Raw genomic sequence first — 27472 nt, 5'->3', positions numbered from 1 at the left:
TGTGGTGACAGACACATTATTAATGTTCCTGACATTAAATATCACACAGACTCTACAAAGCCTCAGAAGCCTCTGCAATCCCTCCTTCCACTTTAAATTCTGTGACCCAATTCTCCTCATTCAATTGGGTTATTTCTAAACCTCTCTGACGACACCTCCCGTGCACCCATCGCCACTGTGTGAACCAGCCCCCTCTCCACCCCGTAACTGCAGCCACAACTCCAGATACTGTCCCCACCCTTATCCTCCCCACTCCTGCCAGGGTCACATGCTAAGTGCTGCTGTGCTTAAAATCCCCAACAGCTCCACATGCAAACGCCACACATGTACACCAGGACTCCTCATCTGTGACTCCTCCCCAGCCTCTTCTCTCTGCAGTGCTCACACTTTTACACTTGTGCCCTCAAGGCCCAACACCCCAAACTAAAGAATCTAACTGCTGTTGTCCACAATCACCAGGCTCTGTGGACTCCATTGTCCTTTCTGCATCTGGTCTGAGGGGCTTTATAGACCCTGTTAGATAAAATGATGTCCCAGCTCAAATATCTACATCACATGGAGGTTTTTATGATTACCTTTGGTGGCATTAATCATACAGTCAGAAGTGTGGGAAGGTGAGAGAATTCACCAGAGCCAGAGCAGGAAGCAGAACAGGCAGAATGACGGAAATACACTGCTGAGGGTAGCAGCGGGCATGGCAGGAGAGGTCTGCGTGCTATGTGGGACTCTCGCCGGTGTCTGGGTATCGAACTGGCACTGCAGAGTCTGCGGGCAGCTTCGAGGCCAGCACTCAACCACTGCACCACCAGGGGAGGCCCTGTACTCAAGATTTTTTTGTGAGAGTGACATCACCTCACAAGACCCTGCTCCTCACTCTCTCCCACCAGCCATGAGGATCCATGTGAACAGATCACACACCAAACACATGCTCCCCGCAGGTCATTCACACAGGCTGCGCCTCCACATAGAAATTCCCTTCCCTGTGATGTACAACATGCCTGTAGCCAACATTGCTCTGTGACGTGTAGGGAAGTTGTTAAAGGACAAGCGCCAAAGAATTTTTTTTTTCACAATGAGGAAAATTTCCCCTTTTTGCTTCTTTTTCTTTCTTTTCATTAAACCTATAATAGTAGACAGATGTGATTTAACCAATTGTGGCCATCAATTCACAATATGTATAAATCAGTCAGTAAGCTATATGCCTCACATTACATATGATACATAGTAATTATCTGTCTATAAAACCGGGGAGAAAGGAACACCCACACATCAGATATCTACTCAGCTATATTCCCACTTCCCTGGTGTATTTGCTCCCATGGCACCATCCTGAGCTACTGTTTATTACTGTAACCTCCCCTCAGCCCCACATTGCTGACCCATTTCCCTGCTCCATTTAGCTTTCTGTCCTCACCACTTCTCACTCCTAACATCATTTATACCCTGGTTGTTACAATTGCTCTCTCTCCCACCACAAATATAAACTCACAGAGTGAAGAACTTCATTAGATTTGCTTTTGTATCCAAGTGTTCAGAACAGGGCAAGACATGTAGTAGGTACCTGGATATTTACATTTCATAAAACATGAATTAATAAGCCTTTTCTTACCCATAATTGAAATGAAAAACTAAATTCCATTGCCCTTATTTTTGCCCCAATTCCAAAACTCCAGGACTCTGAGATATTTAACATGTCACCAACCTGCCACCTGCAGCTCCAAGCTGGCTTGTTCACGGAAGACTCCGTTGCTGAAGAAGCAGGTGTACAGCCCATTGTCAGTAGCCTGGACCCTGTGAATGAGCACAGCAGCCTCCCCATTACTGAGGAATTCCCCCACCAGCGAGGTCCGCCCTGCGTACTGGGCCATCAGCTCCTCATGTCGTTCCTGTCCATCTTGATAGGTGAACACTGACTCCAAGGTATTGGACCGGAACCACCTCAACTCCATGTTCTCTGCACTCATGACTGGGTACAGGGAGCAGGGCAGTGTGGCATCCTCACCCAGCTCTGCCACTATGGGGCCTGGGGGGCCAAGCACACGGAACCTTTCTGTGAACACAGACATGGGAGTTAGAAAGGCTGAGAGACACAGTCATATTGGGGAACACACACCATCGCTGGCGGAGGCCCAGGCAGGCTGAGGAAAGATGTCTAATGAGCATACAGCTGACATGAAGGATTAACAGTGACAATTCTGAACCTTAGAAAGATCTTCCAACCACAACTTGTGGTCCAGAAATAATGTCAAAGATGCTCCCTCATTCACTGGTGTACCTGATAGCAGGACCTTCCATAAAAAACCCTAGCTCTGTGGTTCTCACCTTCAGCATCACAATCTCCAGGAGGGCTTGTAACTGTAAAATGCAGGGACTCTACCCCAGGCCTGATGCAGCAGATCAGGATATACCAAGAATATGCATTTCAAAAGAATTCTTAGGGGACTAAGAAGGTGTCTAAGGAAATTTGTTTCATTGCACAGAGGCTCATCAATGTTAATGAATGAACACGGCACCCAGAGAACATGAGGCTTGTGATAAAATTGGACACTCTCATACAGCAGTCACCAGGCAGACAGCACAAAAGGGACAAAGGAGAGTCATGCTTCACTAACTAGACTTAGGCAGAGAAGATACAGGGAGACTGTGGTCAGGGTGGGGGAGGCTGCAGCACACACTGTGGTGGTCATTCAACCAGGAATGTGACCCTGGGCAGAGAAGCTGACAGTGAGGAGGCTCACAGTTCTGGCTGGCGCTCCCAGCTAACAAGGTCCTCAGAGAAGAAATAAGGCACAGAGCTGGATGCACCCTCAATCCTCCCTGAGGAATGGCCGGCCGACCTGAAGCTCAGGGACAGTGTGCACAGGGGAGAGTCTCAGGGCTGAACTGAGAGAGGCAGGTATCAGAGGTGCCACCAACATGAGCTCACATGCCCCAGCCAGAGCACCCACCCCAGAGGCTGGATGACTGCAGGCCCCACAGTCTCTGACTCAGCATCTCAAGGATCAGGTCTCTAGTCCTGCATAAATTACACATCTAAAAACACAACAGGGTCACCTGATAGAAAGTTAGAAGTAGTTCAACTCTCTAAGTTACCACTGCAGATGCTTTTTTTCAAAAATAGGAAATTTAAAGGATCAAAATAAGTCCTAGAAACTTGAGATCTCAAGGGAGTATGAAAACCACAAGATGAGACCAACTCTGCAATATGCAACTACAAAGAAATGGAAGATCGTATCCTGCTATCAAGTAGAGTTCAAATTGCCTTAAAGAAAGCCAAAGAGATGAAGAAAACACAGAAAAGTGATTCAAAGAGAAAAAAAATTCATAACAATAAATGAAAGCCTTGGAAAATAAAATGAGTGAAAAGAAACTAGAATTAGAAGCCTTAGATTAAAATCACAGAGATGGGGGCTGTAAAAAGATGAGCAGAGAAGCTACTCACTCCTGAAGAAGCTGTTGGAGCTGAATAGACCAAATGGAAGATCAAATCAATGGCCTGATGATAATAATGAACAATGGCCCGAAATAGAAGAAAAAGGAGAAAAATGAAGAAAAACTGGAAGAACTAACCAACTCTATGAGGAAAGGCAACATAAGCATAATGGATATTCCACAATTTGAAGAGAGACAGGAACAGAGATTCATTCAAAGAAATAAAGTAGCATTACATATATATACACACATTTGTACATAATGAAATAGTATTCAAATGTTTTTAAGGATTTATTTTTATTTATGTATGCATACAAGAGATGAAATGTAAGCCAGAGGTGCAGAAGGGGGAGGGGGAGAAGATTCACCAGAGACAGAGTAGGGAGCAGAATAGGCAGAATGACAGAATTAGATTGCTGAGGGGTGAGACAGGAGAGGTCTGCTGTAAGATGTGGATTAGCTTCCAGGCCAGGGATGAAACTCCTGCTGCAGTGGCTGGTTATAGCTTGATAATACTGAGACTTAACCCCTTGTGCCACCAGCGAGTCCCACAGATATTTTTTTTAAATAAGTAAAATCATGCCATTTCAAACAACATGGATGGAAGTTGAGGACATTATGCTAAGACAAATGAAGAAAGGCAATTCCTGAAGGAGGAGCTCCCAGAGCCCCTGGGTCCCACCCACCTGAGGGAGACACAGGACAGGGAGGGACACACTCACCTTGGGACCCCCCAGGGGGCAGCTGGAGGAGGAGCAGCAGGGAGGGGAGGAGGCAGAGCACAGAGCTGGGGCAGGAGCAGGGCGCCATCTCCTCAGGGCTGGGGAGAGAAAGGGCAGGAGGCAGCCAGGCCCACACAGAGGAGCAGGGCAGCCAGGAGCTCTGGGCTAAGGGGGAACAGGACCAAGGGACCCCCCACCAGCAGGAGCAGGGCCAATCCTAGTGACCCCTTATCCCCTGAGACCAAGAGGACAGACCTGGCTCCTCTCGGGGCTTCTGAAAGCTTCTGTGCTGCTAGAGACCATGAGGTTTATTGGAGGAAAACATTCTCCCTACCATTCTCAACCCATGGAACCCACACCCCAGACTCACTCTGCTCAGAGCACCAGGCCCCTCCATTCCCAGCACCTGGGCCCAGGGAGTAAACCGCCCTCCCCTCCCGATCATCACACCCAGTGACTCCCCAGGATAGAGGCCCAAACCCAGGCCCTCATGAAGGACAGGCCAGCACCTGCTTGTGGTTCTGTCCTCCTCAGATGAGCAGGTGTCCCTGAGAATCATCAGGACACATGGCATTGTTCCCGAGGAGTCTGGGTTCCCCCACAGGCCCCTGTCCTGCTCTGTCTGCTTGTTCAGTTAACCTGATGTTCAGTCCCTCCCCAGCCCTGACCTGCCAGGGCCAAGGTGTAGAGTAAGGTAAAAGTATCAAGCTTTTCTGCCCTCCTGCCATTAGGATAGAGGAGGGAACCCTGTGGTCCTGAATGCATGCCTGATGGCGGGCACCTGGAGTGGGTACACCTGGGCTGAGAGACTGAGTTTATAAGGGCAGCATTGCAGGGACGCCAGCAGAAGCCAAGAACGAATGGAAGCCAAGAGAAGAAGAGAAGCAGAGAGAACACCAGAGAGCCCAGATAGAGTGAGAATTTGCTGGGGGCTGGGAGGACTGCCAGCCTCCCGGCCCCCCACCACCCCTGCCTGCCATATATGTCTGGTAAATCTAAATAAAAGCCTGCAAAAGCCACCAAGGGGTCTAGGACTCCTCCTTTACCCGGTCTGCTGGTTCAGAAAACCTGCACTGTGTCATTCCTGCCCCTACAAAGGACAAGCTCCTGCCCCAACCCAAGTGAGAACTCATCCTCATCCTTACTAACTCTGTAGGGGATTTCTGCCTCTAGTTGAGCAGCAGAGAAGGGAAAATCTGTCCTACTCAGAGAAAATATCCTCAAACCACTTATGGCAGGAATTAGGGGTGGTAGGCCATGTTCCAGAAAGGACAGACACTACAGGCTGACTGTGAGGTCACCTCTGGACTCAGCCACTGTCTGTGTGACTATCTTCATCAAGTGTCTTAACATTCCTCCCTCAATTTCCACACCAGAAAAGTGGGAATAGTGTCAGCATCTCCCAACTAAGGTAAGAATGAGAATTGTGTGACGTTATATTGGAAGATTCACTACCTATAATTCTAGAACAGGGTCCTGCTCCAGGAATTGTTAGAGACACATTATTAAAATGTGTGAAGTTCAGTCTCCAATGAGGTAATGTTGGGTCTTCATAGAGCTGCACCATTTCCTGTGCCACCTCCCATCCACCTAAGCCCCATCACATTCTCAACTCCTCCTTACAGTCAGCTGCTCCCCACTTTCAGCTTCTTAAAGAAACATGTCTTCTAAACTGTCTTACCAGATTTGAAATGTAGGGATTCTAGAATATCGCTTCAAGCTTGAGAAATTTCAGCATTTCCGAAAGACTTCAAATCTTCTTATAGAGTTTGCACCTGATGTTAGCTGTTCAGGAATCTTACTGGGTGTCAGGGACCTCATGGCTCAGAGAAGAAGGTTCCCAGGAGAGTAGACAGCATAACCTGGTACTCCTTGAGCGGTATCTGCAGAGACCAGCCCTGGGGTCCTCGCTTATTTCTCCTAGAAGAACCAATTAAGCTATCTCAGCAGTGTACTTCGGTCCTTCTGCCTGTTCTGCTCTCCACTCTGGCTCTGGTGAATTCTCTCACCCTCCCGCACTTCTGACTGTACGCAGTGCTTGTATAAATAAATAAATAAATCTTTAAATAAAAAAAAAGCTCCTTCTACAATTTGAAAGTAAAAGCTGAAGTGCAATCCCAGCAGACTCTACCCTGCCCTCTGGACAGTGCACCCCAGTTATCAGGAGGGAAACAGCAGATCAGAGGAGCCAGCAGAGGGGAGGGGCAGGCACCCTGACACCCCTGCAGGCACAGGGGAGGCACCCACCCAGCACCCACTGTGAGCACCCACTGTGCTCCAGGCTGCTTGGCTCCCAGACCCAGAACTAGGGGTGAGTGTGGGGCCCAGTCAGGACTGACTCTGAGCCCCATGGAGGGATCAGCCTGTGCCTGATGGTGACTAACCCAGTGACCCCATGGCAGCTGTTACTGCACATGGCAGAGCCTGTGAGGAGCCCCCAGGGGCGCTGTTTCTCTTCTCCTCACAGCAGCTGACCCAGGAGCCCCACACCCTGGACACCAGGAGTCAGCACTGGGCACCAGGAGCTGCCAGGACCTGGTCCTGCCCACACTGCATGGACGGGGCCTGCGGCCTGTTCAGATGTTAATGTCACCCGAGACCTGGTCACAGTGACCAGACCCTGTCTCCCAGGACACGGGGTCACCAGGAAGGCCCGATTCTACATCTCCAAGGAAACTGGGTAGTCTGGGCCTCCCCGCCCCCCTCATTTCCTGTGGTTTCCCCTTCTCAGTGAAGGGCACCTGTATGCACCCAGTATCTCTGCCAGAGACTCCAGGGTCATCTTCACAGTCCACTCCCCACCCAGTCTATTCCCAATCCACTAACAAAATCAAGATTTTTGTCAATCTATGTCCACAGGAAGCACCTATTTCAAGCTACCTTCATTTCTCACCTGGCCAATGGTGCCCTGTCCCACCTCCAACCTCACCTCCTCCAGTTCATTTTCTTCCAAGGTCATGACCCTCTCCAACCAATTCATGTCACCTCCCTACTTCATCCCTTCAAGAGAATCCTTTGCTTATTCCACTCCTAGGTATTTACCCAAAGGACACAGACACATTAATTCCAAAGAGCACTTGCACCCCTATGTTTATAGCAGCACTGTTTACAATAGCTAAGCTTTGGAAACAACCCAAATGCCCAAAAATAGATGACTGGATCAAGAAGATGTGGTACATATACACCATGGAATATTACTCAGCAATCAAAAAAGATAAACACATCCAATTTGCAGCAACATGGATGGCACTGGAAGGGATCATGCTCAGCAAAATAAGCCAGAAAGAAAAAAATACCAGATGGTCTCACTCATAGCAGGAATCTAGAAAACCTAAATAAGGGACTAGGAAAAAGAATAACTATAAGAAAGAAAAAATCAAAATCAACAAACAACTATGAACCAGAGACACAATTGGGGGGGGCAGGGCGGGGAAAGGAGTGATTGGGGTCAAAATAAGGGGGTTGCAATTGTATGAGGAATATAAAAATGAAATTAAAAAAAGAGATTCCTTTGCTTAAAGGAGGGGCTCCCAGTCATCCCCCTCTTCTGAACCCCTCCCATTGCTCTCCCTGGGGACCCTCCTGGCTCAGGTGACTCCTCCAATTGAGGCAGCTCTCCTAGCCTCCGGCCTCCTCACAGACCCTGATGCTCCTATTGCATCTGCTCCCCAAACCCTCACCTTTCAGGCCTCACCTCAAGTGACTGTCAGAGGGCTCTCCACTACCTCTTGATCTCCCTTGCTCCCCAACTTGTGCTTTTTGGGGTCAAGGGGCATGTTCTCCACCATAGCCCTGTGTAAAGGCAGGAATGGACCACTGAGCAGGTTTTCTGATCCCATGCAGACCGGGTAAAGGAGGAGTCCTGGAGCCCTCAGTGGTTTTTTGCAGGTCTTTTATTGGGGTTCACCAGGCATATGGCAGGCAGAGGTGCTGGGGGGGCCGGGAGGCTGGCAGTCCTCCCAGCCCCCAACAAATCCTCACTCTATCTGGGCTCTCTGGCGTTCTCTGCTTCTGCTTCTTCTCTGTTTCTCTCTCAGCTTCTCTTTCGGCTTCTTCTGGCGTCCCCCTGACACCGCCCTTAAAAGCACAGTCTTAGCCCAGGTGTACCCACTCCAGGTGCCCACCATCAGGCATGAATTCAGGATCACAGTGTTCCCTCATCTATCCTGTTGGCGGGAGGGCAGAAAAACCTGATATTTTTCCTTACCCTACACCCTGACTTCAGTCATCTGGGAACCATGTGGGATATTGGGATTAGGCCCTGTGAGTAATGCTCCGTGTCTAGCAGGGAGGACCGTCACCAGCCTCAGCTGAGCTAGTCTACAGAGAGATACTGCTGCTGCCCCTCGGCCTCGTCCACCCAGAAAACCCTGTAGGGGGCAGGAATGGACACAAAGCAGGTATAAAGGGTCAGGAACGGGTCACAGTGCAGGTTTTCTGATCCCATGCAGACCGGGTAAAGGAGGAGTCAGAGTCCTCAGTGGTTTTTTGCAGGTCTTTTATTGGGGTTCACCAGGCATATGGTAGGCAGGGGTGCTGGGGCCTGCCAGCCTCCCAGCCCCCCAGCAAGTCTTCACTCTATCTGGGCTCTCTGGCGTTCGTTCTGCTGCTTCTCGGCTTCTCTTTCAGCTTCTGCTGCTTCGGCTTCTTCTCGCGTCCCCGTGACGCCGCCCTTAAAAGCACAGTCTTAGCCCAGGTGTACCCACTCCAAGTGCCCGCCATCAGGCATGCATGCAAGATCACAGGGTTCCCTCATCTATCCTGATGGCGGGAGGGCAGAAAAGCCTGATATTTTTCCTTACCCTATAGCAGGTTTTCTATGATCCAGCAGACTGGGTAAAGGAGGAGTCAGAGTCCTCGGTGGCTTTTTGCAGGTCTTTTATTTAGATTTACCAGTAGGCATATGGTAGGCTGGGGGGCTGGGAGGCTCCCAGGCTGGCAGGCCTCCCGGCCTCCCAGCCCCCAGCAAGTCTTCACTCTGGGCCCTCCGGCCTTCTCTCACATTCTCTCTGTTCTTCTCATGGCTCTGCTTCTCTCTTGGCTTCTCTGCTCCTCTGCTTCTTTCTTGGCTTCTGCTGGCATCCCAGTGATGCTGCCCTTAAAAGCCCAGTCTTAGCCCAGGTGAATCCCATCTACCTATGCCCACACCCTACTCCAGGTGCCCGCCATCAGGCATGCATTCGGGACCACAGGGTTCCGTCATCCATCCTAATGGCGGGAGGACAGAAAAGCCTGATTTTTTTTTTTTAAGATTTATTTTTATTTATTTGTACATGCACTGGGTACAGTCAGAAGCGCGGTAGGGTGAGAGAATTCACCAGAGCCAGAGCGGGGAGCAGAACAGGCAGAAGGACCGAAGTACACTGCTGAGGGAGCAGCGGGCGGCAGGAGAGGTCTGCGCGCCATGTGGGATCCTCAGCGGTGGCCGGGGATTGAACCGGCGCTGCAGAGGCTGCGGGCAGCTTCGCCACCCAGCACTCAACCGCTGCGCCACCGGGGAGGCTGTAGGGTAAAGAAAATATCAGGCTTTTCTGCCCTTCCGCCATCAGGATAGATGATGGATCCTTGTCCTGAATGCATGCCTGATGGCGGGCACCTGGAATAGGGTGTGGGCATAGGTAGATGGGATTCAGCTGAGCTAAGACTGTGCTTTTTTTAAGGGTGCCGTCACGGGGACGCCAGCAGCAGCAGCAGAAGTAGCAGCAGTAGAAGCCGAAGCAGAAGCTGAAAGAGAAGCCGAGAAGCAGCAGAACGAACGCTAGAGAGCCCAGATAGAGTGAAGACTTGCTGGGGGCTGGGAGGCCTGCCAGCCTCCCAGCCCCACAGCCAGCACCCCTGCCTGCCATATGCCTGGTGAACCCCAAATAAAAAACCTGCAAAACTACTGAGGACTCTGACTCCTCCTTTACCCGGTCTGCATGGGATCAGAAAACCTGCACTGTGTCCAGTCCGGCCCTTACAGAGGCCCAAGCCTGATATTTTTTACCTTACCCTACAACCCCTCGTTCCACTGAGAACAAAAGACATCACCTCTGACCTGAGCACCAGACCATGATGGACACAATGTCCACCATACTCCCCTGTCTTTTTTTATCCCCTGCAAACATAAACAGGTGAATAATCATATCTCACAGAGCTGAAAACTTTCAGGTCAGCACCTGCGTCTGCCCCCAGGCCTGCCCAGGGCTCAGGGTCACCAGGTACTGACTCTGGCCAATGTGGCCCTCACTGTACTCCTGCCAGCTTGTCATTCTCACATCACTTTCTCCAAACCAGAAAACCAAATTTCTCAGAGTTTCACAGAAACCTGGTGTAGGGTAAGGTAAAAAGTATCAGGCTTTTCTGCCCTCCCGCCATCAGGATAGATGACGGAACCCTGTGGTCCCGAATGCCTGCCTGATGGTGGGCACCTGGAATAGGGTGTAGACATACGTAGATGGGATTCACCTGGGCTGAGACTGGGCTTTTAAGGGTGGCGTCATGGAGACGCCAGCAGGAACAGAGAAGCCAAGAGAAGAAAAATGAACAGAAGCAGAAGCAGAACCACAAGAGCGAGCAGAAAAGCAGAGAGAACGAGAGAGAAGTCCGGAAAGCCCAGAAAGAGTGAAGACTTGCTGGGGACTGGGAGGCCTGCCAGTCTCCGGGTCTCCCAGCACCCCTACCTGCTGTGTATCTGGTAAATACCAATAAAAGCCTACAAAAGCCACCAGGGGCTCCAGGACTCTCTCCTCCTTTATCTGGTCTGCTGGATCAGAAAACCTGCTCAGTGTCCTTCTTGCCCTTACACCTGGCCAACAAAAACTGCAAATGTTCACTCTGCCTGTTCTTAGTGACTTACTATATGTGTCATCATGGAGCAAGAACTGACTTCCTGATACATGTAAATACTTGGTTTCTACCTAGAAATCCATTCTGAGTTATTAAAATTTGGTGTAAACTCAGGATTTATGGCTATAACTGAACCCACCCCTCTTTTTCAGCCTTAAAGGTTCACTTCTGATATTTCAACTTATACTCAGGTTTATTGGGAAAATCCACCTCAATCTAGAAATAACTAAAGAGACAGGGCAAAACTGCCCCCACGTAACCCCCACTGCACCACAAACCCCTGTGCATGAGGACACTTCTCAAGGCCTAAGAGACATTAGAGGAATTTGATAAAGAAACAGAGGTGAGAAACCAAACCCTACTGAGCACCTACTAAATGCCAGGAACTGTGCTACATGTATGGTCGAGACTGGGGTTCAGAGTGGGGGAACTTGAAACTGCTGCCACCTGCATGCCGGTTTGCACAGGACATGATAAGCAGCATTGAGAGAACAAGCAGTTCCAAGAGAAAAAATTTATTTGAAAAGCAACTTTGACTTCACCTTCTCCACCTCCCTCCAAGGCCAGACCCCGCTCTATAAAAGCTTGTCCTTGTCCCCCAATGGGTGTGACTTGTCCGACCCCCAAGAGGGTTAGCAAACCTAACCGGGGAACACAATAAATTTCCTGTCTGTAAGAAACTTAGCCTGGCTTTCCTTTTGTTTACTGCACCAATCCTTTCACCACACAGACTGAATTTTATCTCTTCATTCTCATACTTGCAGAGATGAAGGCACAGCTGAGTCCTGCTTCTGTTTAATCACATTCAATCCATTAACGGCATGGAAGGGAAGGGGTTGAAGCTGCAAAGGACTGCTCCCAGCCCCACCCCAGGTCCCAAGCCCAGCCCAGCCCAGCCCACACCACAACTTAGTAGTAAAGGGGAGCAGACAGAGAACCTTGGACTCAGAACTGACCTGGGCAGACACACCCAGAAGCCTTATCTTTCCCTGAATGCTGCCCTTGGGTCCATATTGGAGGGAGGGGGGAGGAGGGACAGAGCACAGGGCAAGTGTCCTTGGACAACACTGGGGACATTGGACACCCTGCAGGAAGGACACACCTCCCCTCACTGCCTCTCCCAGCCCTCAGGGCCTGTTCCTGCTGCTCTGTCAACAAACACTGTTCACTGTTCTGTCTTGTCAAATATAAATTGCCCTGATGCTGATGGGTTAATGTAGCGGCAGGAAGGCACAGAGCTGGTTCTATGATCCGGCAGGCAGGTAAAGGAGAGTCCTGGAGCCCTGGGTGGCTTTCTCAGGCTTTTATTGAGCTTTTACATGTAGTGCAGCAACCAGGTACACGGCAGGCAGGGGTGCTAGGGGGCCGGGAGGCCTCCAAGCCCGGGGCAAGGTTTCACCCTGGGCTTCTTTCTCTCTTCTGCCTCTGCTTCTCTTGAAGGATATCATAATACTGCTGCTATGGCCCACAGAAGTAAACAACCAGCTTATAACAATGTAACAAAATGCACTTGCCCCATCAGGCAGGGCAATCCTAATGGCAGGAGGGCAGAAAAGCCTGAAAACCATTTACCCTACTGTTAATAATTTACTTTCCTCTTTTTGTTCATAGGGTTCCAGAGACCTCCAAAGAAGGTGAGGAAGCTTGCCTCCATTGGCAGGACTGGACAACCCGGCCAACGAAAAGTCCCTGGTACCCTCGAGAAGAGGAAAGCCCAGGTGGAGTCTGATGAGACCAACTTGTTCCAGAAGCCTACACGGACCAGATGTCAACAGTTCGCTCTGAATCCTATATGGAGTATTCCAACGAAGCCAGCTAAAAATTACTGCTTAGTTATTCTGCCCTGTGATTTTCTGCAAAAATAGGCAATATGGTTTAAAAGTACATTTAGTTTGCAAACTTTTGCTATGGCACAGCAAACCTCACCTGCTGCTCTCCTCAGCAGTGTACTTCCGTCAATCTGCCGGTTCTGTTCCCCACTCTGTCTCTGGTGAATCCTCTCACCCCCCGTATCTCTGGCTTATAACCAGGTTCTTGTATGCATAAATAAATAAATCTTTTAAAAAAAGTTAAAGTAGTTTTCTGGTTTTTAAAAATTATTTATTTTTATATATTTTACATCATTGTTCTTTTTTTATTTTAGAATATTTGTTTTCTTTTCTCAGGTGTAGTACCCATAGAATTTACACCACCAATTCACCTGTGCACCATTAACCATAATCCCTTGTTCTCTTCCCTTCCTCATTTTGATCCCTCTCCCACCCCCTCCCCCATGGACTATGTATTGTTTTGTTTTGTTTCGTTGTGTTTTGTATTATTATTTCGTTCTTGATCCTTTGTATGGTTCCCCTATACTCCTCCTATAAGTGACACCATCCGATGTTTTTCTTTTCCCTTCTGGCTTATTTCAGTGAGCATAATTCCTTCTAGCTCCATCCATGTTGCTGCAAATGGCATGAGTTTATCTTTTTTAATCGCTGAATAATATTCCATTGTGTATATATACCACATCTTCTTGATCCAGTCATCTATTTTGGGGCATTTAGTTTGATTCCAAGTCTTGCCTATTATAAATAGTGCTGCAATAAACATAGGGGTGCAATTATCCTTTTGAATTACTCTTCTTATGTTCTTTGGGTAGAGCCCTAGAAGTGGAATTGCCGGATCATATGGTAGCTCCATTTTCAGTAGACTCCATTTCCAGACAGCTTTCCATAGTGGTTGGACCAGTTTGCACTCCAACCAGCAAAGTAGGAGAGTTCCATTTTCACCGCATCCTCTCCAAGATTTGTTGTTGCTAGTTTTTTTGATATGTGCCATTCTTACTGGTGTAAGGTGGTTTCTCTGTGGTATTGATTTGCATTTCCCTGATGATAAGGGATGGTGAACATTTTTTCATATGCTTGTTGGCCATTTGCATTTCCTCTTTGGAGGAATGTTTTTTAAGTTCTTCTGCCCATTTTTTGACTGGATTGTTTACTTTGTTTTTGTTGAGTCATTTGAGTTCTTTGTATAGCTTTGTGATCAGTCCCTGATCAGTAGTATGGAGAGCAAAAGTTTTCTCCCAGTCAGTAGGGTGTCTATTTATTTAGGTTACTGTCTCTTTTGCTATACAGAAGCTTTTTAGTTTGATGTAATCCCAGCTGTTTATTTTTTCCATCACTTTCTTTGCTTTGAGGGATGAGTCTTTAAATATGTTACTGAGATGTATGTCCTGTAGTGTTTTATCTATATTTCCTTCTATATATTTTATGGCTTCAGGTCTTATGTTCAGTTCTTTTATCCGTTTTGAGTTGATTTTTTTGCATGGTGTGAAGTAGTGGTTTAGTTTCATTATTTTGCTTATAGTGGTACAGTTTTCCTGGCATGATTTATTGAACAAACTGTCTTTGTTGCATTGCGAATTTTTTGCTCCTTTGTCAAAGATTAGTAAGTAGTTTTCTAACTTCTCAGTCTCAGGGTGTGCTGGTGTAGGGAAATGGAGTAGCTCAGACTTTTCCCACAAGTGGTGAAACTTCCAAGAGATCAAGACAAGGAAACAATGCTGACATTGGTAGGGGGAAGAATAAGATAACCTATTAAGGAACCCAGATCAGGTTGTCATCAGTCATCTCAGGAAAAATACTTCAGGCAAGGAGAGAAAGGAAGGATGTGACTAAAAACTTAAAGACAAAAGCTGCCAAGAATATTCTAACCTGCAAGGCTCTCCTTTAGATAACAGGGAAAATAAAAACCATCTAAAACAGTGTGATCTGTCTCTGGCATTGGGTGGTGGCTGCAGAGACATCAAGGATCAGGTAATGCAGTTTGTTGAGTCAAGTCATCAGTTTATGAAGGACTCAATTTGACTAGTTAAAAAATGCACCAAACCTGATAGAGAAGAATTCCAGAAGATTGTCATGGCAACAGCAATAGGATTTGCTATAAAGGGATTCATTGGATTTTTGTGAAATTGATCCATATCCCTATTAATAACTTCATTGTTGGTGGCCGGATGCCATTCCAGAAGAGTGTTTTTCATCTTGGGAATTGGTGAACAAGTGAGAACTCAAGAAGTTCATGGAGTAAAACTTTGCCTATATATTTTGTGATTTTCATTTTATTTCTTCCAAGATGATTTCTATTTCTAAATTAAAAGAATTTCAAAATATTTAAAAAATAAAAGCCTTCTAAAGAAAACCTGAAAGAGTTTGCAAAAACTAGACTTCCTTTCCAAGAAAATATGGAGCAGACCTATAGTATTGAAGTCAAATAGAAACACACAAAAAAGAACTGAAAAAGGACATAGATACAACAAAAAAATTCAAAACAAAATGTCAGCAATAGACTTCAATAATCAATTCATACTTCAACAGTCACTCTAAATTTAACAAATTGAACTGATCAATTAAAAGATGCAGAGTATCTAGTTGGATTAGGAAAAACAATCTAACTTTCTGCTGTCTCCAGGAAACACACCTGAGCTCCAAAGGTAAACATAAGTTCAAGGTAAAAGTTTGGAAAACAGTCCAACATGCAAATAGGACCTAAAGAAAGGCAGGAACAGCCATACTTATATCACACAAAATAGATTTCCAGCTGAAAAAAGTAACAACAGACAGGGATGGACAATGCATAATGATTAAAGGAGCAATACACCAGGAGGACATAACAATCATCAACATATACATAACAAAAGAAGGAGCACCAAGATATATTAGGCAACTACTATCAACTCAGAAAACAGATATTGGAAAAATCACATTTGCAGTAGGGGACTTCAGCACCCTACTCATACCAGTGGACAGAACAACACAAAAAACAAATGGGGACATTAAGGCTTTATTTTTTTTTAAAGATTCATTATTTTTATTTATTTATTTATTTATTTATTTATTTATTTATTTATTTATACAAGCACTGGGTACAGTCAGAAGCGCCAGAGGGTGAGAGAATTCACCAGAGCCTGAGCAGGGAGCAGAACAGACAGAAGGACCAAAGTACACTGCTGAGGGGAGCAGCGGGAAATGCAGGAGAGGTCTTGCACCATGTGGGACCCTCGCTGGGGGCCGAGGATCTAACCAGTGCTGCAGAGGCTGCGGGAAGTTTTGCAGCCCAGTGCTCAACCGCTGCGCCACCAGGGGAGGCCTGACATTAAGGCTTTAAACAAAGAATTAGACCACCTGGACGTAGTAGACATCTATAGGACTCTGCACCCCAAAGAAATAGAATGTACATTATTTTCAAGTGCATATAGGACATTCTCCAGGATTGATCCTATATTGTGTCAAAGACAAATATCAACAAATTCATGAAGAATGAAATCATACCATAAAAGCATCAAATTTAGAAATCAACAATGAAAAGAAGCTACAGAAAATCTCTAATACACGGAGACTGAAAAAAAAAAAAAAAAACACTACTGAAAGACTGGATCAATAGGGAAATCAAAAAAGAAATAAAAATACACCTTGACAAATGACAATGAGAACACAAAATTCCAGAACATATGGAACACAGCAAAAGCAGTACTAAGAAGTATATACCAGGACCTCCCCCGTGGCGCAGCGGTTGAGCGCTCGGTTGCGAAGCTGCCCGCGGCCTCTGCGGCGTCGGTTCGATCCCCGGCTGCTCCCCGGCCACCAGAGGAGGGTCCCACATGGCGCGCAGACCTCTCCTGCCGCCCGCTGCTCCCCTCAGCAGTGTACTTCGGTCCTTCTGCCTGCTCTGCTCCCCGCTCTGGCTCTGGTGAGCTCTCTCACCCTCCCGTGCTTCTGACTGTACCCAGTGCATGTATAAACAAAAACAAACAAACAAACAAATAAATAAATCATAAAAATAAAAATACATGCCTGTTTAAAAAAAAAATTAAAAAAAAAAGAAGTATATACCAATACAGACCCACATCAAAAAGCAAGAAAGAGCCCAAATAAACAAATTTGTCTCACATTTTGAGGTACTAGAAAAGTTACAAAAATATCCAAAAGTCAAAAGAAAGAAATAAAAATTACAGCACAAATAAATGAAGTAGAAATGAAAAAAGCAATCTAAAAGATTAATGAAACCAAAAGATGGTTCTTCCAAAAATAAACCAAATGGACAAACCTCTAGGTAAGATCACTAAGAAAAAAGAGAAAACTCAAATGAATTGGACTTTAAAACAGGAATTACAGGCGCCTCCCTCATCAGCCACTGCAGCATGAGTTCGATCCCTGTCCAGGAAGCTAACCCACATGGTGCAGCAGACCTCTCCTGTCTCACCCACTACTCCCCTCAGCAATGTATTTCACTCAGTCCACCTTTCTGTTCCCCACTCTGTCTCTGGTGAATCCTCTCACCAGTGCCCCACACCTCTTGCCTAAACCCCAGCTCTTATATACATAAATAAATAAATCTTTTTTGAAAAAAGGAACTACAAGACACTGCAGAAATTCAGAGGATAATAAAAGATGACTATAAACATTTATATGCAAACAAGTTCAACAACCTAGATGAAATAGACAAATTCTTAGAATTATACAATCATCTAAGACTGGGCCTCCCCGGTGGTGCAGCAGGTTGAGCGCAGTGCTGTGAACTGTCCACAGCCTGCACAGTGCCGGTTCTATTCCCGGATGGCCAGGGAGATTCCCACATGGAGTGGCAGACCTCTCCTTTCTCACCCACTGCTCCCCTCAGCAGTGTATCTCGGTCCTTCTGCCTGTTCTGATCCCTGCTCTGTCTCTGGTGGATCCTCTCATCCTTCCCTGTCTCTTTGGCCTATACCCCAGTGCTTATATAAATAAATAAATCTTTAAAAAATCTGCTAAAAAAAAATACAATCATCTAAGACTGACTATGGAAGAAATAAAAAGCCTGAACAAGCCAATCATAAGCAAGGAAACTGAACAGTGGTCAAAAAAATCTACATAAAACAAAAGGACCAGATGGCCTCATAAGCGAGTTCTACTCAGATTTCAAAGGTGAACTAATCTAATCCTGCCCAAACTATTTCAAAAAATTGTGGAAGAAGGAAATATTCCAAATACATTTTATGAGGCCAACATCACTCTAATACCAAAACCAAACAAAGACAACATAAAAAAGAAAACCACAAGCAAATTTCTCTAACACAGACACAAAAATCCTCAATAAAAAGTTGGCAAACCAAACCAACGATATATTAGAGGGATTATACATCACAATCAAGTAGGATTTATACCAGGGACAGAAGGATGGTTCAACATCAGAAAAACATGAATGTAATTCACCACATCAACAAAAAGCAAGATAAAAGCCATATGATCATGTCAATAGAAGCCAAGAAACCACTTGATAAGATTATGCATTCTTTATGATGAAAACCTTCAAGTAGCTAGCAATAAATACAACATATTTTAATAGTAGGGGCCATGCTACTCATGTTGTCTGACAAAGGTCTGGGCGTGGGGCAGATTCCTGAAAAGTCAGGAATCTCATTAGCTGACTCCTGCTAGATTCTTCTCATTTGTTTATGGCTGGCTTCTACCGTATGTGGCAATTGTTACGCATTTAAAAGTAAAGCAGCAAATACTGTTTGATCAATTACCGAATAACGACAAATGGCACTGTGTGATACAAATAATACATTTTTAAATAATTAGTAATTCTCTGCCAAATTCAACATTTGGCCTTACATTAACAAGTGATATGTCATACCTAAAAGCTTTGGGGGGGGGGGAGGATGTAAACATCCCCGGGCTGAGTCTTTGATATGGATTTGTTGTCTTTTAAAGCAAGGGCCATTAATGGAGAAGGAAATGCTTTTGCTTTAAAGTTAGAGATAGTGGGCCTCCCTGGCCCGCTCAACTGGCACAGCAGTTGAGCGCTGGGCTGCGAAGCTGCCTGCAGCCTCTGCAGCACTGGTTCCATCCCCGGACCCCAGCGAGGGTCCCACATGGCGCGCAGACCTCTCCTGCCATGCCCGCTGCTCCCCTCAGCAGCGTTCTTCATCAGTCTGCCTGTTCTGTTCCCCACTCTGGCTCTGGTGAATTCTCTCACGCTCCCACGCTTCTAACTGTACCCAGTACTTGTATAAATAAATAAATCTTTTTAAAAAATTAAAAAAAAAATAAAGTTAGACAGAGATAGCAGTTAGGTGGCAGACAAGAGCCATGCTCTAAGAGTGAGGAAGTTCCTCATAAGGCAGGAGGCTCTATAGCCGGCTCCTGCTAAATTCTTCCTGTTTACGGCTGATTCCCCTGGATGTGAGTATTGTCATGGCAGTTGTTAGAGTATGCATTCAAGACTCAGTCAACAATAATTTTTTGACTGATAGAGCTAATAACCATGGTAGCACAAACAGTGCACTTGGAAATAGTCAATGTTACAACAACTGATATGTCACGTATTAACTATTCTGGGGATCCAAAGCTGTAATCATCTCTGGCCCTGCCTCGGATGAAATATTTGTAGTTCCTTGAAATAACAATCAGCAATCTCAAAAGAAAAGGAATTTTCCCTTGATTGTAAAGTTAGATACGGAAACTAGGCTGATGAGAAAAGTAGAGGAGTAATAGGTAGAAAAACTCTTTTGTTACATTAGGAGAATTCCTCCCTAAATTGAGAGCTTTTGTCTAGGGAAGAGTCAGTACTTGCCCAGTGTTGACGCCCTCCAGGCCCTTGTTTCTTTGATACTGAATCAATATTTTATTAAAACAATATATTATTAGATGATGATTTCTATATGAAAACTTTCTGTGTTTGCATTGATCATATGGTTATATGTGAGTCTTAAGTTTATAAGTTAGTTAGAAAAAATCCCTTTGTCTTTCTTTCCCCAGATAACTTTCCGTCCTTTGTTTCCCCTAGCCCTTGATTAATCGTTCACTATGGTAAATATAGAGATGTTAGCCTCAAGTCACATAAGTTTTTTTGCTAGTAATGAGATGATTGTTTGGTTGTTTAAGATAAATAACAATTCTAAGAACACTTTTGTTTAGCAAATGTGCCCTCTTTAAAACAAAGAATAATAAATGTTATGACCTCTGCAGGAGGGCAAATAGGGCCCTGGTTATTCTTGAGAAAGATATGATGATTGTTGTCTTCCTGCTTTAATGCATATGCTTATATACTCCCTCAGTTTGCTTGTAATGTATAAATAAAGAGCTGCTAAGACCCTGAGCAGGATGGTGTCTGCACCCTGATCAAGTGTCTGTGTCTCCTCATTCCCTTTTCCCTCATCCCTTCATTCTCGCCGATGATGTCTTTACCTACAGGAACCCTGACATGACAGTTTGCTGGAGCTGGCTTCCGGCATTTTAACATATTAAAAGCCATATATGACAAACACGCAACTAGCATCATTCTCAATGGTAAAAACTGAAGGCCTTTCCACTGAGATCTGATAAAAAACAAGGATGTCCACTCTTACCCCTGCTACTCAACATAGTATTAGAAGTCCTCATGAGAGTAATTAAACAAGAGAAAGACATCAAAGTAATACAATTTGGGAAATAGAAAGTAAACCTATCATTATTTGTAGACGATATGATAATATACATAGTGAGCCCTAAATACAAACAAAAGAATAAACCAGTTCAGCAAAGTGGCAGGATATGAAATAACACACACAAATACTGACCTTCTTATATGTAAATAATAAGCTAGGTAAAAAGAAATTTAAAAAGTCATCCTGATACAGAGCAGCAATGGGTACTAAAATTGGCCAAGGACACTGCCCAAATAGTGTACCGATCACTGTCCAAGTTCTTCACCTGCACATACATTTGCAAGACTGCTCAGGGTCACAGAACAACAATAATGGGCTTTATCTAACAAACAGGGAAAAGAATGTGTTACTGAAACCAAAAATGGCCGTTTACCTCACCCGAAGCAGTGTCCAGTGTTTTAAAATCCTAAACACAAATGCTTCCAAGATGGCATCTTCCTGCCACTGAGGACCTGGAGCAGCCAGACTATAGGCCGGGATCCAACTCATGAAGACAATAGACCACACAAGAGGAGATGCTCCCCAGAGCTGCCGAGATGCCCCCGCACAGCACCAGACAAGCAACACTCAAAACAGCAGCTGCAGTGGCCTAACAAGCTGACAAACAGCCACACTCATGCAGCTCAGCGAGGCTCCCCCTCTGGATCTTTGCCTTCCCTGCTAGACTGCAATAGCAGCAAAACCAGGAAGAGTTTCAGTCACTCGGATTCTTGCAAAGCCTCTGAACTTTTCTTCTCTGAGGTTGGCTGCTAGAAGCATCTCCACGTCCTTCAGAGGCCCACAACAGCCTTCTGGAAGATTGGCATGGTGGGGGCAGAAATTGCAGACTCCAGAATCGCTGAAAATCTGAAAATACTGAATCCAGAACACTGAATTCCAGGGCTGCTTCTGCAGTCCATCATATTTCTTCTCAGAGTCTCTACCCCAAAATGCAATACGTTGTTCACATTTTCCCTGGGGCTCTCTCTATCCTCACCAGCACTCCCCTCTAGGGGCCACTACCACTACTTGTAACTGTCTTTTGCCGGGGGGGGGGGGGGGGGGGGGGGGGGGGGGGGGGGGGGGGGGGGGGGGCCTAGGCAAACTGGGTGTCAGGTGTTCCTGAAGGATGGGACCCTGTCAGCACAACTGAGGAATGGGGCAGATACACACACACAATGTCTTGCGTAAGTATCTCCTACTGAGGGTCTCAGCGGGTCTTTATTTATACATTCAGGCAAGCAGTGAGATTACACCAACATATGCATGGAAACAAAGAAGAAACAATCAGTGCATTCTTTTCCCATGGACATCTGGCTACTGCGTGCTCTCAGCAACACGGTATCTTTCAAAGTTAATAGATTAAAAAAAAAAACTAAACCTTACACTAACACTCATTATTTCAGCTTAGTCAATCACCTAAGACAGCTAATAGCTGTCGGTACACTCCTAAGAGCTAAAGCCTAAGCATCAAAAGACTCTTCTATTTATATGGCCTTCAGCTGGAGACCAGCTGCTTCCTGGTTATCAGCTAACAGGGTTTTCTACCTAGAAACTTCTTAACACAATTAACTTCACAGACCATTAAAAACTTTCCTAAGAAACTTCTAAAAAGGGCAAAAGAAGGAATTACTGTAGTCGTTGTACTGGATTGCTTGTCAGGCATGTTCATGTATAACAAAATTATTTCCCACTGTCAGGCAGGCCAAATTTACAGTGTTTAATTTTTAGGCAAGTATTTCTTTGTGCCATTTACTTACAGTATTCTTATACATATAATTTATTGCCCAATGTACTTTCCAAGAAGTTTTTTCTTATATGACCAAGAACAAAAAACAAGGGATGTTTGCGGGTTGCAGATTAATCCTGGCCCCATGGTGTGGGGTGCAGGGAATCTTCAGCCCCACCCAGTGTGAGGCTCTTTGGAAATCTTCGGCCCGGCCCCACAGTGTGAGGCCCTTTGGAAGTCTTTGGCCCCAAGGTGTGAGGCCCTTTCTTTTGTTTACCATCGTCTTAGCTGGTTGGGGCAGCAAGGCCCCCTGCAGTCTTTGGCCTCAGTTACAATTCCATGTACAATCACCTGCCAAAAAAGGTAAATACTCAGATATAGGGCTGTAGGGTAAGGTAAAAGATATCAGGCTTTTCTGCCCTCCCACCATCAGGATAGATGAGGGAACCCTGTGATCCTGAATGCATGCCTGATGGCGGACACCTGGAGTGGGTACACCTGCGCTAAGACTGTGCTTTTAAGGGCGGCGTCACAGGGATGCCAGAAGAAGCCGAGAAGCAGCAGAAGCCGAAAGAGATGCCGAGAGAGAAGCAAGAGAAGCAGAAGCTGAGAGAAGGCCGGAAAGCCCAGAGAGAAGATCTGCTGGGGGCTGGGAAGCCTGCCAGCCTGCCAGCCTCCCGGCCCCCCAGCACCCCTGTCTGCCATATGCCTGGTGAACCCCAATAAAAGACCTGCAAAAAACCACCGAGGACTCTGACTCCTCCTTTACCCGGTCTGCTGGATCAGAAAACCTGCACCATGTCCGTTCCTGCCTTTACAGGGCCCTCCCCGGTGGTGCAGCAGGTTGAGCACAGCTCTGTGAAGCTGTCCATCAGCCTCTGTTGCAACCGGCTGGCCAAGGAGAGTCCCACATGGTGTGGCAGACCTCTCCTGTCTCGCCCACTGCTCCCCTCAGTAGTGCTTTTGGTAGGTCCGTCTGCTTTTCTGCTTCCCGCTCCGTATCTGGGGAAGCCTCTCACCCTCCCATGATTCTGGCCTGTACCCCAGCTCTTGTATAAATAAAAAAAAATAAATCTTAAAAAAAAAAAAAGGTAAATGCTCAGATATAACCCAACAAAGGAGGTGAAGGGCCTATACAAGCAAAGGTATAAAATACCATTCAAATAAACAGAAGACACAAAGAAATAGAAAGCTATTCCCGGCTCTTGTTTGGAAGAGTCAACACTGTCAAAATGTGGGGGTTGAGGGAGAAACACAGGGGACTGTGGTGAAAGAGCCCAGGGATCGGGTGGTGGGAAAGATGCAGTGACCACACCAGCTCCTTTTCATTAGGGGGAGGGGGAAGGATCTGCATGGAAACTGGTGGGCGCCAGCTTGGTTTTCTTCTCAAGGGGAGGGGGAAGCTGCAACAAATGGGAAAGGCAAGCTATTCATCCTGTTAATGTTAGATAAGGGGGGATTGCAAGAAATGGGGAAAAGACAAACTTGTTAACTGTATCAGAGCTTCACCCCCTGCTGAGACAGGATGGACAGGTAAGGAGGGGCCTATCAGGGAGGGAGCCTGGGGAAGACACCCCACCCCTCCTTCATCCACAGGGGCCTCCTGTCCAGGAAACTAGTGCGATCCACAGCAAGGCCCCTGGCCCCCAACACCTCTTCCCTGTGGTGAGTCCACAGAGTCAGTCCCCTACTCACTGGCAGGGCAGGAAGAGCTGGAAGGACCAGGAGGAGGAGCACAAAGAGGACAACAAGGGCCCAAGGGGCCTGGGGAAATGAGGGGATCCCCCACCTGGTCTGTCCATGAAAGCACTCCCCAGGAGGGCCTCAGCTGTGCCTCTGCCATAGGCCCCTCCCCACTCAAGAGGTGACACCAATGAGAAGGGGACAAGCCCAGTGAGGGGGTCCAGGTGCCTGTGGAGGGGGAGGTCTCCAGGGATTGGGAGACTCCTTGGCTGGGAGGGTGGGGGCTTCCAGAAGCTAAAACACCTGAGATGCGGGTTCTTTATACTCACCCAGGGTCACCCCATCCACTTCTGTCTCCGCCTCCCCTGAGACCACAGAAGGACTGTCCTCCACTCTCCCTACCTCAAGAGGTAGAGAATTTTAAAGAACTTGTTAGAAATGTGAAAGGGAACAAATGAATAAGGATCCAGCCAAGGTTTTCAGAGCAAAGACTCTGAGCTCTGTGTCCACATTATTCTGAAACCAGGGGCAGCTGCCTGGGGACCTGCACCCTCACTGGATGGACCATCCTCAACCCCTCCAGACTCTCCTTCCCACATCTCCCCAGTGACCCCCAGGCTCCTCCCCAGGGCCCTAGCCTTACCCTCCAGTTCCCCTCTGTCCCTCTGCCCTTCCCTCCCCCTGCCCCTGCGCTGTTCTTATGGCTCCTGTCCCCTGCCCAGCAGAGACCAGCTCCTGTGGGGGAGAAGCAGCCTCACTCTCCCTGTCAGTCAGCTCTGCTCCTTCCTCCTGGAGCTGCTCCTGCATCAGGGGTCACACAGGAGACACAACTGGCTCCAGAAACTCCTAGTTTGAGGTCGTCACACTCATAGTTTGAGGGGGTCCACTGACCTCCTCAATAGATTCCTTTCTATCCACTCCTCCTCTGAGGTGGCCCCTCCCTTGACTAACCTGCAGGAGGGTAGAGGGGAGGCCCCAATACGAAAGAATGTCCCGCCCCAAGGGATCGTGCCCCCTGGTCCTGGGCCTTCCCCTCCCTTCCCCCTGCAGGGTGAGGCTCCTGCCCTGGGGCTGCTCTCAGCAGGGGACACTCTCCCCTGGAGAGGGGTGACCTCTGGCTTCCAGGTCAGCTGGTCAGAGGCAGGACCCCAGTTATTCCAAAACTTGGGGTTCATGTCCCTGGGACACCTGAGAGCATGATTTTAGGAACATAGATAATCTTGATCAACACAAGAATAGGACAGCATCTCTCCAGGGGCATTGAAAAGTCCATGTGTCACATGTGGAAAGCTGAAGGGAAGAAAGGACAGAAATTGGGAAGAAAGTAGATGGGCCAGTGGGAGTGAGAGATGAGGCAGGAGCACCCCCAGGGCTGAGGGAGCCATGTCTGCTCTGCCTGAGTTCACAGTGATGACATGGTCCCGAAGAGCTAGGAGAGGATTGGGGTCCCCATGAGAGGAATCAGAAGCTATGTTGGGAGGAGGATCCTGAGGACACTCTGACTCTCCCAAGGACCCCCTACATGCCCACTTGGGGATTCCCCTCCCTCTGGATGAAGATCTCACCTTCCTCAGATGACTCTTCCCGGAGCCCAGAGAGAGAAGATGAGGGAGATGGGGAGGGGGAGCAGCTCACAGAGGATGAGGAGATAAGCCCCGCCCAGGACTCTGGGGACATGGACTCTGGGCTCAGCTGGGGGGAGACAAGCTCCTGAGGTTAGAAGGACCATGAGTGTCAGATGAGCAGCTTCAGTCTAGACCCAGGGTCTGCCCTGTCCTGTCTGGGGCCTGGTGTCTCCTCCTCTCCTCAGGCTGCTCCTCAGGTCTGCAGTGGGAGGTGCTGAGCTGTGTGATAGCTGGGATTTCAGTTTCTCATTTTTATGTTAAAAGCAGGGGATTTTTAATACAGTTACCTTAAAATGGCTAGCATAAAAGTTTTCTACTATAATCAATACAAAGTTTCCTGTATAAAAATCTGTCTTGAAATAAGTAATCTTGTGTAATTTTTATGAAATCATAAACATGACTCTCAGACAAATATATATACAATTAATACTACTAATTAATCAGTGACAGCACTGGTATCACAACATGCTACAAAGAGGATTTAGAGGAATGGATCCTTTGTTGTCCAGCATGAAAGCAACTTAAATAAAATATTCTAAGAAAGAACAAAAGTGGTAATATCTATGGATAAAAAAATTAGTCTTTGGAAATCTCTTTTTTGCTTTACAGACAGCATGTGACTTCACAGCAAACACCTCCTTAATTAATGATAAGAAGCCAAGTCAAAACCTTGTACATTCTCTAAATAGTTCCATAAGTCTGAATCTAATTATAAAAACTCTGTAATGCCCCATTAGATCAAAAACATGACACACACCTTACTTATCAATTTTTAATAGTTTTTCAGAACAACAGAAGGAAAATTTTCATGGTAGTAGCTGGGGGTAAATCTTAAAAAGGACAAACATCCCATCAAAGGACCCAGAAGAAAAGCAGCACGACCAGGAGAGACACGTGTCCTGGGCTGTGACTGGAGTGTCCCCTCCAGGGCTCATCCTGACACTGTTCAGGGGGCCAACGGACACTCTCTCCTGGGGTCCAGTTCCAGGTCACACAGGAGGGCACGTGGGGGACGTGGGCCAGGAACGACACATGGATGATGGGAGAGTACACACCTGTGACTACTCAGCTCCACACACATGATTCACACACATTTGAACAACCACACAACACAATTGTATGTTTTTAACTATCAAGAGAAAGCTCCCTGTACACGTTTCCAAAACAGACAGTGCCAATCTTTGTATCTATAATTCTTATTTCTCAAGTACAGTCACAGTTCAATTGTTTATCTGTTACCCAAAAAATACATCATAAACATAAGGTATTCTTCAGCACCTGGATTCCTCAGCACAAGCTCAAGTTGGATAAACTCCAGTTAATTTAGGACACGAATCCATAGCTCATCCCCTTCCTTGTCCAAATAGTAGGAAAAGCTCTTGAAAATTTTCTTTATGAAAAGAAAAATGATATCCCATGGTGAAGTTCTTCCTACCATAAACAGGTTCAAATCAGTAAATTTTACCATCTGTGGCCTCAGCACAAGGCCTGACCTGACCATACTCACAGACAGGGCAATAAATGGGAATGGGAGAGTCCATACTCATTTCCATACTCACAATGTATACACTGCTTATTTTTAAATATCAAGAGAAATCTTCCTTTACAAGTGAAGAAGAAGTGCTCACCTTTTTCCAAAATGAGGGGACAGACAGCCGCAATTTTTGTATCTAACATGCCATATTAGGTATTTCTCAAATTTGCTCACAATACCTGTATCTATTCTGTTTTTTTTTAAGATTTATTTATTTATGCATATAAGAACTGGGGTACAGGCCAGAGCTGTGGGGGGGGGTGAGAGGATTCACCAGAGACAGAGTGGGGAGCAGAACAGGTAGATTAACTGAAATATACTGCGGAGGGGAGCAGGGGGCAAGATAAGAGAGATCTGTTGTGCCATGGGGGTAGCTCCCTGCCTTGGGATAGTAGTTGGGCTGCAGATAGCTTTAGAGTGCTGTGCATAAGCCCTAGCACCACCAGGGTGGCCCCTTTATCTACTGTTACCCAAAACTATTATAAACATAAA

The 27472-nt window shown here is 46.5% G+C and overlaps 2 protein-coding genes and 1 pseudogene across 3 annotated transcripts in view; 1 reads left to right on the top strand and 2 right to left on the bottom strand.

The window, feature by feature from the left end:
- LOC119251373 (butyrophilin subfamily 3 member A2-like) overlaps positions 1-7113 on the bottom strand; it is a 56324-nt gene extending 49211 nt beyond the window's left edge. The window contains exons 1-3 of the mRNA XM_054698134.1: positions 7048-7113; positions 4155-4176; positions 1699-2050 (exon numbers count right to left, since the gene is read on the bottom strand). Coding sequence (XP_054554109.1) covers positions 1699-2050; positions 4155-4176; positions 7048-7113 — 440 coding nt within the window. The remainder of the gene's footprint in view (positions 1-1698; positions 2051-4154; positions 4177-7047) is intronic.
- A 7347-nt stretch (positions 7114-14460) lies between these two features.
- On the top strand, positions 14461-15018 carry LOC119251372 (protein transport protein Sec61 subunit gamma-like; annotated as a pseudogene).
- A 7182-nt stretch (positions 15019-22200) lies between these two features.
- Positions 22201-27472, bottom strand: part of LOC119252288 (uncharacterized) — an 82690-nt gene continuing 77418 nt past the window's right edge. For both annotated transcript variants that reach the window (XM_054698694.1, XM_054698696.1), the window contains one exon: positions 22201-22489. Coding sequence is in view for 1 of the 2 variants with exons in the window: in XM_054698696.1 (XP_054554671.1) it covers positions 22464-22489 (26 nt within the window). In the remaining variant the exon portion in view is untranslated. The remainder of the gene's footprint in view (positions 22490-27472) is intronic.

The sequence above is a fragment of the Talpa occidentalis genome, unplaced genomic scaffold, assembly GCF_014898055.3.
Source record: "Talpa occidentalis isolate TD23 unplaced genomic scaffold, MPIMG_talOcc4v2.1 talOcc4.2, whole genome shotgun sequence".
In the NCBI taxonomy this organism is placed as follows: Eukaryota; Metazoa; Chordata; class Mammalia; order Eulipotyphla; family Talpidae; genus Talpa; species Talpa occidentalis.
Note: the sequence above shows the minus strand (reverse complement) of the source record. Positions and strands in the feature narration are given on the sequence as shown.